Source organism: Penaeus chinensis, chromosome 31 (genome assembly GCF_019202785.1).
Source record: "Penaeus chinensis breed Huanghai No. 1 chromosome 31, ASM1920278v2, whole genome shotgun sequence".
Classification (NCBI taxonomy): Eukaryota; Metazoa; Arthropoda; class Malacostraca; order Decapoda; family Penaeidae; genus Penaeus; species Penaeus chinensis.
Window position 1 is genome coordinate 15,586,678 of NC_061849.1, and position 12,500 is coordinate 15,599,177.

Genomic DNA, 12,500 nt, shown 5'->3' on the forward strand with positions numbered 1-12,500 from the left:
TTGTTCATGTACTGGAAAAAACTTACAATTAAATAATATATACAAAACACCTTTACCTTTGTTCAAAATTTGATTGACATTCCACACGCTAATGACTTCTTCATGGCCAGCTTTGATGTTATAAATCTTTTCACCAATGTAACCTTAGATGAAACCATAGATATTATTATGAATTCGTTGTTTGATAAAACTGACAAAGTGTTTGGATTCAATTAGATGTATTTTAAGAAGCTCTTGGATATAGCCACTAGAAAATTGGATAAACATACCGAGGAAGTAGCAATGAAGGCCCATTAGGACTAACTCTGACTAACATCTTTATGTCACAGCGAAAGCATATTGCTAAGGAATTAAAACCTATTCACCACGACATAAATGTTGTTGATACTTTACTTTTATTAGAATCTAAAGAAGCCAACAACCAACAATTTAACGTCCAATTCATAAGTGAAATTGCACATAATGATCCTCTTCCTTTCATAGATATTAATATTTCAAGGGATAAGAACTCTTTTGTTTCACCACAAAATTCAATTCCTATATACCAGTAAAATATAAAGGAAATTTAATTTCAACTTTAATCTATATATATATTACCAATATGTTGAGAAAAAACAATTTTAACTCCTCTTAAGGATTTAATTTGTATAAAACTACCTAGGGACTATTACTTACAACCTTGAGAGAAAACTATCCAAGTTAATGAAAGCACATTATTCCACTGTCATCCATAAGACTGTATGTATAATACCAATTTCTATTGGTAAGTTATTCATATTTAAAAACAAATCTCGTGCAGCAACTGTAACACTACGTAAAAAGGAAGACGTCCCTTAGCCACTTCATGCGTATTGAAAGAATATAAAGGTTTCTCATGTAGGAATGTTAATTGTAAGTTAACAAAAGCAACAAAATCCTCCTTTAGAAGTCACTCTGAGCTAGCACATTATTCCTTTTCCAGAGGATTTTGAAATCATGGACTCGTATTTTGATTTTGATCTTAACATTTTAGAGTTTATGGATTTGGAAAGAAAAGCCTAACCTTAACGTCTATTCATCTTCAACAGATATTTAATTTCTTAAATGATCACTAAAGTCGATTATTATTTTATTTCTTACACATTTCTTTTAGAGAAATCAAGCCCCCCTTACTTTTCTTTCCGACGACAGATTTCCTAGTTTCTGTAGACAACCGTTCTTTCCCTTTGGCCTTGTGTGAGAAGCGCATCCTTGCTGAACAGCTGTTTGTCCATGGAATTTTCTTAATCTTATGGTTAGTAACGGTCTAAATTCAGCATGTCTTATCTCTATAGACCTTTCTTCATATGTAATAAGAAACATGTGAAAAATTATGGGTCATAATTTTAATGATACAAAATAGTCAGCCAGCTTCCCCGCTCATGATAATATTTGTTTGTATGTACAGAAATTAAATTGCAATTGAAGGGTTTGGTAACTATTTTTGAATATTCATTTTATTATTGATAGTCGCTCCATATATATAATTATGTGTAACGCCTGTGATTTTCTATAATAACTGCAAAAGTCTTAAATGTGATAGAGATGTAACATTTTACATTTTCACTTGAGAAGTCTGGTATTTTCTGTTGAATATATGGTCAGATAAATTGTAACATTCTCAAGAAATTTGTACAAATTGTTTTCTTTTGTATTTAGCATTCATTTTACTCATGTTAATGTCCTTTTCCCCAGCCTATATCACTCTCGTTAAATTCATCCTTCAATTACTTACTATACCAACATCTTATGACATTAATCTGATTGTATTATTATTATTACCTATATATATTAATCATCAACTGAATTGTCAATATTGTCAATCATTTATATTTTTTTCAGTTTACCACTGAAGATGCGTGGGAATAGGCCCGAAACGTTGAAAGGGTTGTTCATGTCTTTGTATTAAATTTACCACAGTACAACGTTTAGTTTGAGTTTACCCAGTGATTCCTCCGTTTCCCTTGGAAGTCCAGCTACTTGTTACACACACACACACACACACACACACACACACACACACACACACACACACACATATATATATATATATATATATATATATATATATTATATATGTGTGTGTGTGTGTGACTCTGCACGTATATAGACAGAGAGATATTGACATAAGTATAAATATGTGCATCTTTATGGGTATCTATGATGTATATACAGGTATATACTTCATCGTGACTCAGCATTTCCAGTATTGGTTTCACCAAATTTAGTATAAGACATATAATGTATAAATATCTGTAAAAAAAAGTTTTATAATAAAACGTTCATATATAACAATTCTCAAATAAGACAACTGCATAGAACTGCAACACCAGTAGAATTAGGCATTCGTCGGGCAGCGTTCTTCCATGTAAGTGACAGGATGTAAACGGCGAGAGAATTCTTGACGACTGCAGTCCTTCTCCAAACACTGGAAGCGGATCTGAGGCTCAGCCTATTGCGACTGAATCGTATATCGAAAGATTCGGGAAATTATATATACATTATATATATATATATATATATATATATATATTATATATATATACATACATATATATATATACATACATATATATATATATATATATATATATATATGTGTGTGTATATACATATATTATATACATATATATGTATGTGCATATATATATATATATATATATATATGTATATATATACACATATATATGTATATATGAATATATATTTGTATACACACACACACTCACCCACTCACTCATTCACATACACTCACTCACTCACCCACCCACTTATTCACACATACACACACATATATATGTACACACACACACACATATATATAAATATATATATATATATATATATATATACACACACACACACACACACAGGCACACACCAAATAATGATTTGTGAAGTCATAACTGATAAATGATACATCTAAAATTATGAGACGTACTGAAACATATGGTGACGTAATAAAAGGCATGGTACTGTAATGTGATATGTGATGGATAACGTAATGCTGTATAGATAGTTGCTGACGTACTGAATACCACATGACGTAATGACTGATAGAGGACGTAATAGATGACAGGTAACACAAGAGAGAATTCATGACGCAGTGATTGCAACAAAAATAGTGGAGAGCGAATTAAATATATAACTAATGACAGATGACGTAAATAAACCACCTATGACGTAATAAATGTCCAAATGACGTAATCAGGAGAGTCAACATCCACACTATCACAGTGCTTGTTGCCAAGGAGACCGAGAGGGCGGTATGTAGCACAGAGCTGGCGAGAAGGAAGGCGGATTAATCTTTGCCATTAGTAAACATGGAACAAAGGTGAACGATGAAAGAAGAAAACTGACGAGGAATGGGAAAAAAACGATTAAAGTAGAGACACAATTTCGTATGACTTATGGATGAATTTAGTTTTCTCTGTTGTTGCATTTCATCCTCTTTCTTATCTTCTGATTTTTGTTCTTTCTCTATCTCTTCTTTTTCTTCTAGGAATAGAGTGAGGGAGAGACTAAAAATAGCAATGGACATCGTAGTTTCCCTTTCTTATGATAGTTCCTATTGATGATAATAATTATAAAAACGAAGACAATGGCAACATAATCCTGATAATCGAATATGCAATATTTTCCATTTATCCATCAGGCTCCTGCCTTCCTCCCTCTCTTCTCCATCCCCTTACACTTCCTTTTTTGCCCCGAGTATGAGGGCAGAAACGGAGACTGCGCCTCCTATGAACGGCGTGTAAAAACATAAGCCAGACTGAAAGTATACTGTAGAGCAACTTATGCTCGTGTGTGCTGTACTGTTTCCCTTGCAGACTATCAATAATTACATGCATCCTTATTACTATCACCAATTTGGGTGACTTTTATAGTTGCAAGTATTATATTTTCTTTACTTTATACTCCACATTTGTTTGCTAATATAACTGAATGATCAGATTTTCAGATTGTATTATGTAATTATGACTTACATCTTTTAGGTGTACAAGATAATACCAGATCATTAGGGTAAGTTTTATCAAGAATATATCATGTTGCTAATGATATGTCGGCGCTCATATGTTAGCCATTATTGGAACGGATGAGTCTGTATTTCAGCATGAAGTTCATTAAAGTTGACAGCAGTTGCTAAATTTCATCTGTTTCTTAGCATCCATCCCTTGACAACACTTTGTCTTCAATGCTGTGAATGAAAAAAATATCGGTTTCATATCAGGAGATAAGCGCGTTCATTAAGATTAACCTCAAGTGAACCCGAAACAAAGACTCCGATAGATAAGATATGAACACGTGAATGCTTTTAAACGGATCAGTGACTCAAACATTTCTCGAAATATTTGCCAGGAGAGCTAAGCTCGCATCGTATTTCTATTGCCACAGAAGCGGTTGAATTAATACTAGCATTTGATAACTGATCTGGTTCAGTTCTTCTGGCTCATGGCCAAGGTCAAGTAAGGTTAGGGAACGAAAGATGCGGTATCGGTCATTCCTTTATTTTGGCTAAGAGAGCGCTAAATTCCAAAAGATCATGTTACGATTTTTTTGGGGACAAAGTTTAACAAAGAAATTATATTGATGTAGTGATTTCCGCCATCCATTCTCTAATCTTCATTTCAGTGTGTAACAGAGTGATACATTTCTTTCTGTTATACAAGTGGTCCTCTGCATTCTAAAATCTCCGCTCGCTCTCCCTCTCTTTCGCCTAACTATTTGGCTGATTAAGTCTTGCATGTAATAGAGCCTTTTCGAGCAGAGGAGCCCCCACCCTCGCCGCCGCCCCTACTTGCCCGCCAGCTTCACCTCCGTCATCCGGGCAAGGTCTTTCACGCCGGGGGCGTTCGCCTCATTGTAGCCCCGAAGGCCGGCCTTGCAGCGCGCCAGCCACGTCGTCACGTTCCTGTGCTTGCTCAGGTCGATACCGCAAACCTCGAAGGAGGACACGGAGGCGACCAGCACGAAGTCGGCGACGGTGATGCTTTTGCCGGCGGCCCAGTCGTGGCCGGCCAGGATCCCGTCGAGCCAGCCCAGGGCTTCGTGCAGCTTTTCCAGCTTCGCCGGCTCGAGTTTCTCCTGCCCGAAGAACATCACGGGGTACTGGCGGGGCGCGGGGAGACAGGGCGGTCAGTCGTACGTTTGTTATGCCATACTACTAACATGATGATAATAATAATATTAATAAGGGTAGTGATAATAATAATAACGATAATGATAATAATAATAATGATAATAATAAGAATAAGAATAAGAATAGGAATAAGAATAAGAATGACAACAACAATAATAATAACGATAACAATAATAACAATAATAATAATAACAATAATAACAATAATAATGATAATAATAATAACAATTATAATAATGGTAATAACAAAAATAATAATGATAATGATAATAACAGTGCTAATAATGATAATGATAATAACAGTGCTAATAATGACAATAATGATAACATTGATAATAATAATAGTAATAATACTCATTATACTACTACTACTAATAATAATATCAATAACAACAACAACAACAACAACAGGAATAATAACTGCAAGAAGAGCGAGTAAACGAAGCAAAGAAATCAAAGCAAGAATCAGAAGGTCGACTCACCACATACTCTCCGAACCTGTGGTAGAGCGTTCCCATGTCGAAGTAGAGGAGGCGGTCGACGAGGGCACGAGTCTGCGGGTCGGACGGGTAGAGCGAGTCGTCCTTGCCGTATTTGTTGACCAGGTAGGTGCAGATGGCGCGGCTGGAGAGGGGCGTAGTTTTGGTTGTTGAGGGAGGTGTGTTAGTGTAATTATATATATATATATTTTTTTTTTTATGGAGGTGGGGGGGTTTATAGGGTAAGGGTAAGGTTTAGGGTGTGTGGGTCCTGTGTCTTGGGTGGTGAGGGAAAGTGAGTGATAGGGACGCCTAGAGAAGCTGTTAATGGTGACTGTTATCAATTTGTAAAGGTGAGTCAGTCTATTATATTCGCCAAAATTATAAATAGCCTAAATAATTACTCGGGAAAGTCTCTGCCATGTTGGACACTCCTGTTTAGACACCAGTACGAAAGCGCCTGAGATCAAGCCACAAGACCCGGACAAGAGCGCTTCTCACAGACGCACCTCTCCCACAGCTTCAGGTTCCCATCGACCAAGGTAGGGATGCAGTGCTGGGGGTTGATGGCCACGAATTCGGGCTTCAGATGCTCTCCCGCCGGCAGGTTGAGCATCTTCAGGTTGAGTTCGACACCCAATGCCTTCGCCGTCAGCATTACCGACCGGCAGGGCGCTGACATAGGCATGTAGTACAGGTCTATGGGCATCTTGGTTCTGTGGGGAGAGAGAGAAAAATGACAATGTGCTATATTTTTGGCTGAATATCATTATTGACAGATGAGAAACAGTAAATGATGGCTGACGAGCGATTTCCACGCACGAGTCCCCAACACGCTAAACTCTCTCCTACTTTCATCCCTCGACACACATCCCAAGATAGAAATAAACAAAGAAATAAACGATAACATATATCAACAACCTCTTTGAATAACTGACATTAAACACAAATAGTTTTAGTACCACTATACTCGATAAATAGTATGATATGAATCACAACTTACTTGAAGTTAGTCTGCGTCCTTCTTACTTAATGTCGCGTTGCTTCTGTGCACTAATATGCTGTTAATGTTTCCTAGTTTCTTTTATCTTTAGTTTTGACCGTCACGCTTACTCTGCATCACTTCTTATGCTGAGCTTGCAGTCTCCGTTAAGAAGAAAGAAAAAATATTAATCTTATCTTGTCCTAACCATAAAATGATAACGAACCCGCGGTGGTAATATTTAAAGATGGTAGAATTAATTAATACAAGCATACAAATCTCACTGAAATATCACAACCAACCTATTTATAAACCATTTACTTTCGGAGTTATGATAATCTAGAGTTATCTAGATTAACGCAATTCCCACAGAAACCAAGGGATCACTGTAAAGAATGTTGTAAAATGATAAATCTCAAGGGTACTCAGGTTATCTGATCCACGAGTATATTGTGTCATTTTTTCAGAGCATAAAGTAGCAAGGTAAAGGACTGTGCTGCCAAAAACGACCCATGATCAATAATAATAATAATAATAATAATAATAATAATAATGATAGTAATAATAATAATAATAATAAAACAGCAAAACAAGACAAACCATAATTCATAACGATGACGATCTAACACGGGCAGAACAAAATAAGAAAAAAAAAATATTAAAAAGAAAAGAGAAGAAAAGAAAGATTTTAGAAAAAAGTCAGAGAGAAAGGAAACCAACGACCGTTTATGAGTAAGAATTAGTTATCGTTGACAGTTTTATCGATTCACAATGACAAAGAGAACGCGGCGAATGGATGCTTCTCGACCACTGTGCTTTTACTCGACAACGTGACCTGGGCGTGGTGATAATCATTATGGCTGTCATGAGCATGGAAATTATTTGTTTTATTTATATTATCATTACCGTATTCATCACGATGGTTGTATTGCGGTTATACGAACAACAACATAATAACAATACGGTAATCTATTACAGCACTGACTCCATCAGGTAAAAAGATTATAAAACCTTATATCAAGATGAGTTACTTTTCCCAATATATTAATTTAGTTTAATATAACTTGATATAAAACAACTAAAATCATCTGCGCCTATTCTCAAAACCGCCGCTTTCACAGAGAAAAGTTTTTGTAAAAGGACCCACGTGGTTCTGAGGTGTTGTGGGAAGCCAATGTGGCAAACAGGAATTTTATTGTGCTCGCGGACACATGAGCTAATTTTAGACTGTCCGGTTTCAAGCAGACGTAGTGAGGGAAGGGAAGAGAGCATTTTTGACGTACGATTCAGAAGGGGGGGGGGGGGGGCGGATCTACATTCTTTGCAGGCGAGAAATGGGAACGATCACTTGCTTCAGTTTTTTTTCTCGTTGTTTTATTCTATAGGGTGACAGTTTGCAGCGTTCTCTCTTGTCTCTCTCTCTCTCTCTCTCTCTCTCTCTCTCTCTCTCTCTCTCTCTCTCTCTCTCTCTCTCTCTCTCTCTCTCTCTCTCTCTCTCTCTCTCTCTCTCTCTCTCTCTCTCTCTCTCTCTCTCTCTCCCTCCCTCCTTCCCTCCCTCCCTCCCTCCCTCCCTCTCTCCCTCCCTCACTCCCTCCCTCTCTCCCTCCCTCTCCTATTTTTCTCCTCCCTTCGCCCTTCTCTTCATTCTCCTTCCACCTCCTCCCCTTTCTCCCTCCCGTAAAAAGACAAAGAATTAATAGAGCCTTAATGACAGCCGACGCGAGCGTTCACGGGGTCACTGGGTCAATATACTGTTTGGACCTTTAATATTCGGCAATAAAAGAAATGGATGATAGTTGAAATAAAAGATGATGTGTCATAGGAATGTCAGTAACAGCTGTAGGATGATGACGGTTTTGCTAATGGTGATAATGGTGAAATTTGTGCTAATTAATTCGTAACAGAAATAAAAATGACAAGGATGAAAATGCGAGGGGGGATAAAGACGCAGAAAGAAAAGATACGAAGAGAGTTTCTAACAGTTCATAGGAGTTAGTTCGCCCGCAGGTTTTTCAGCTGGAGTGTTGGTTGCACTTGCACTTGCATTCCTCGGCCATATCCTCTCTCGCTAAGTGCAACCGTGTGCTCGTATTGCAGCCAGGGGGAGGCGGAGAGGATGGGGGGAGGTGCAAGGGGCGTGTAATAAGCGCTTGTCCGCAGATGTTGCACTGCACTAGAGCCGTTGCCCCCCCCCCCCCCAATCCCTAGCTCATTGTTGTCATGGGGGGGAGGGGGGAGACGGAGACTGAGGCCGTAGGTAAGGGATCCCCCTGCCCTGGACCGCAGCCCTCGCCTTAACTAATTCCGCATGGCCTCTTCTTCCCTCCGTTCCCTTTCATTCTCTTCTTCAACCCCTTCTTCTTTCCACTTAATCTAATCTTTAACTCATGTTTACCCTTTTCGCCATATTACATGACCATAGTGCTTTGTGGCCATTGATTGATGCACATTTATTTGTTTTAACCATTAACCATTAGACTCGTTGTGCACCGGCTAACGACTGACGATGATGATGATGATGATTCTAACGACCGTGACGATGACGAGGGTCCTGGTGACGATGGTCTTGATAATTCTGGCGATAATAACGATGATTGTGATTATTCTGATAATCAACGAGGATCGTGATGAATCATTACAAACCAACGAAACACCAGATACCCAGGAAATGTATTTTTTTTTTTTTTTTTTTTTGCTATCCAAAGTACAAAACTTGAAGGAAGACACATCATACAGTATAATGCAGTGCTCACAATACCTCTCTTCTGATCAGCTTACAATACACAAGGCAGTTCCATTGCACAACAGAGTGCCTTCGCCTGAGTTCCACCGGGGCCTCTGGGAACGCCACTAACTGGTGCTTCCGCTTGCAGTCGTGTTCCTTCTCCAAAGTTGCGAGTTTTGCTTTGATTTAGAAATAGATGTTGGTGATATTTAGAGTACTGGTAGAATGATGATTGTATCGATTATAATAAGGATAGTGTTGTATGATAGTGTAATATTCTAAAAATGTAAACGGTAGATTGTATCAGTGTTAATAATCTTATCTTTTATCTCTCTCTCTTTCTTTCTTCTTTCTTTCTCTCTCTCTCTCTCTCTCTCTCTCTCTCTCTCTCTCTCTCTCTCTCTCTCTCTCTCTCTCTCTCTCTCTCTCTCTCTCTCTCTCTCTCTCCATTTCCACTCACTCGCCAACAAGCACACCTCGTACTTTTAGTCTTCCCCTCCCAGTACCCTTCCCTCTGCCTATTGAACTGACAAACACCCGATCTAGCTGCCTCACCCCCTGGCCTAGGAACGCAAACAGCCATGCCAAAGGTAAATATCTGTAACACTGAGCTATTCACTGTGCCGATAATAACCCCAAAACAACAATAAACAGTGTTACGCTGGTTGGGTATACAGTAACAGGGGAGTAACGCATCATCTGCAACACAAACTCCGTTACTCGAGTCAACAATGCAATGTGTAGGTTTGGTTATGTTAAACTGTAGCTTGTTTTTATTTGACGAGAGAAATCTATGGGATTCTGACTGAGGTGTGAATTCTGCCTGTGTGATGGTTCGCATGGATTAGACAGCTTTTATACAGTAGGATAAAGGGAGGAAGGACCAAGATAAATAAGTAACGGGACACATAAACAGTTATGTGTAGATAAGGGTGACGTATAATGTAAACAAATCACAACAAATCGCGGTTCTTTTTAGGATTCCTTTTTTTATCTGATCAATTTGCGAGAAATGTTGCAAAGCGGTGTATAAAGAGCTTTCAGTCGTTAGCTGCAGCCGTTAGCGTAACCAGTGGCCATTGTTTCGTATATGTTCGAATACAAACACAATAACGTGTACACAGAGATGAAAAGGAACTTGCCACTATAAAGAAATATACTGAATTGCGACGTTTCGAACGCGTCAAGAATTCCTCCTCAGATGGGCAAATTACGGGTCATTTGCCCGTCCGATGAGGAAATCTTGACGTGTTCGAAACGTTACGATTCAGCGTCATTTCTTATTGTGGCTGTTTCCTTTTCACCTTTTGGTACACGTTACTACGTTTATGTTCATATACATAAGTGTGTATGTGTGTATATATATATATATGTATATATATATATATGTATATATATACACACACACACACACGAGTGTGTATGTATATATATATATGTATAAATATATATAAATATATATACATATATATAATATATATATGATATATATATGTGTGTGTGTGTGTGTGTGTGTGTGTGTGTGTGTGTGTGTGTTGTGTGTGTGTTCCTTTCTTTTCCTGAGGCAACCACGGCAGAGAAAGGTAGTCCCAAAAGGGAATTCCCTCGGGGCCCGCTCTTAAGTGAGCCAGACAGGCAAGCGATGACTTCCTCAACCCTTTGGCTTTGGCAGATCACGTGTTTGTGAGGGATTTCTTTCTTTTGTCCCCTCTTTTTACTATCCCTGTCTCCTCCCTAACACAACCACACACACACACACACGCACACGCGCACAAACACGCACAGATAAATAAGTACGGATATGCTCCATGCATAATGCATACGTACATACATACATACATACATACATACATACATACATTAAGACATGCGTATAAGTATAAGTCTTATAATTTTAGACTGTCCGGTTTCAAGCAGACGTAGTGAGGGAAGGGAAGAGAGCATTTTTGACGTACGATTCAGAAGGGGGGGGGGGGGGCGGATCTACATTCTTTGCAGGCGAGAAATGGGAACGATCACTTGCTTCAGGGAAAGAGTCAGACTAACAAACGCTCCCGCAAATTACGCCCAACAGCCTCCCTTTCAGCCTCTGTCGCCTCGAAAGCAGTCCTTAAGCCTCGACCTCCGCCACGCAGTGAGGATGAACGCACAACAAAAGCAAATAAAGCCACAAAAGCGCCCACAAGCACCAGCAGTGGGCGGCGTGTTGCTCAGCCTGTCTCGCCCTGGCCACTTCCTGCTTCCTCTCGCTGTCTCGCTTTGCTCTCTCGTTTATCCGATTCTCTTCGAGCGTTTTCGTCTCTTATCCTGGCGGGTTATATCTCTTGACCTCGTGTTTTTTTCTTTTTTTTTTCTTTTCTGGTTTCCTTACTAAGTTTTGTCCATGTTTAGTTACGTTGTTTTTTATAATTTTTTTATGTTTTTTTTTTTTTTTTAATCTCCTTCCACCCTCCGGCTTTCTCTCGCCCTCCCTCCGCCTCTCTAACAAAGTATCACCTTCCAGTAATAAATTAGGTCCTTCCCTACCTCCCTCTCTCCCTCTCCCCCTCCCTCCCTTCTGCCTCGCCCTCACTATCTCTCCCTTCTCTGCTTTTAACCTACCATCCTTCCCTCTCTCACTCCGCATCTTTCCAAGCCCCCTTTCCCTATCTCCCTCTCTCCATCCTTCTTCCCGTTTTCCAATCTCCTTTTCTCCCTTCCTCCTTCCCTCACTCCCCCTCTCCCTCCCTCTTTCCCTCCCCTGTCCCTCCTTCCCTCCCTCCCTTCCATCCCATCATCCCTCCTTCCCTCTCTCCACCCCCCATCTTCCCTCCCTCCCTCCCTTCCATCCCATCATCTCTCCCTCCCTCCCTCCCTCCCTCCCTCCCTTCCATCCCATCATCCCTCCTTCCCTCTCTCCCCCCCATCATCCCTCCCTCCCTCCCTTCCATCCCGTCTTCACTCCCTCCCTCCCTCCCTCCCTCCCTCCCTTCCATCCCATCATCCCTCCTTCCCTCTCTCCCCCCCATCTTCCCTCCCTCCCTCCCTTCCATCCCATCATCTCTCCCTCCCTCCCTCCCTCCCTCCCTCCCTTCCATCCCATCATCCCTCCTTCCCTCTCTCCCCCCCATCATCCCTCCCTCCCTCCCTTCCATCCCATCATCTCTCCCTCCCTCC

The 12,500-nt window shown here is 39.8% G+C and overlaps 1 protein-coding gene across 2 annotated transcripts; it reads right to left on the reverse strand.

The window, feature by feature from the left end:
• Positions 1-4,510: 4,510 nt before the first annotated feature.
• Positions 4,511-9,444, reverse strand: LOC125041879 (glutathione S-transferase 1-1-like). Of its 2 annotated transcripts, none has more exons than XM_047637255.1 (4): positions 9,378-9,444; positions 6,147-6,353; positions 5,641-5,782; positions 4,511-5,127 (listed from the first exon to the last, which is right to left on the reverse strand). In XM_047637255.1, the coding sequence occupies exons 2-4, from the start codon at positions 6,344-6,346 to the stop codon at positions 4,813-4,815; spliced, it is 657 nt and encodes a 218-aa protein (XP_047493211.1). In that variant the 5' UTR covers positions 6,347-6,353; positions 9,378-9,444; the 3' UTR covers positions 4,511-4,812. The 2 variants fall into 2 exon arrangements, with proteins under 2 accessions (XP_047493211.1, XP_047493210.1); XM_047637254.1 differs by lacking the exon at positions 9,378-9,444 and adding an exon at positions 6,641-6,797.
• Positions 9,445-12,500: the final 3,056 nt, after the last annotated feature.

Bases quoted from the DNA above. Each gene is read 5' to 3' on its own strand.
- LOC125041879 (XM_047637255.1), bottom strand. From the start codon at position 6,346: ATGCCCATAGACCTGTACTACATGCCTATGTCAGCGCCCTGCCGGTCG. The intron at 5,783-6,146 runs GTGCGTCTGTGA...GCCCCTCTCCAG, and splicing joins AACCTGAAGCTGTGGGAGAG to CCGCGCCATCTGCACCTACC. The intron at 5,128-5,640 runs GTGAGTCGACCT...GCGCCCCGCCAG, and splicing joins ACAGGTTCGGAGAGTATGTG to TACCCCGTGATGTTCTTCGG.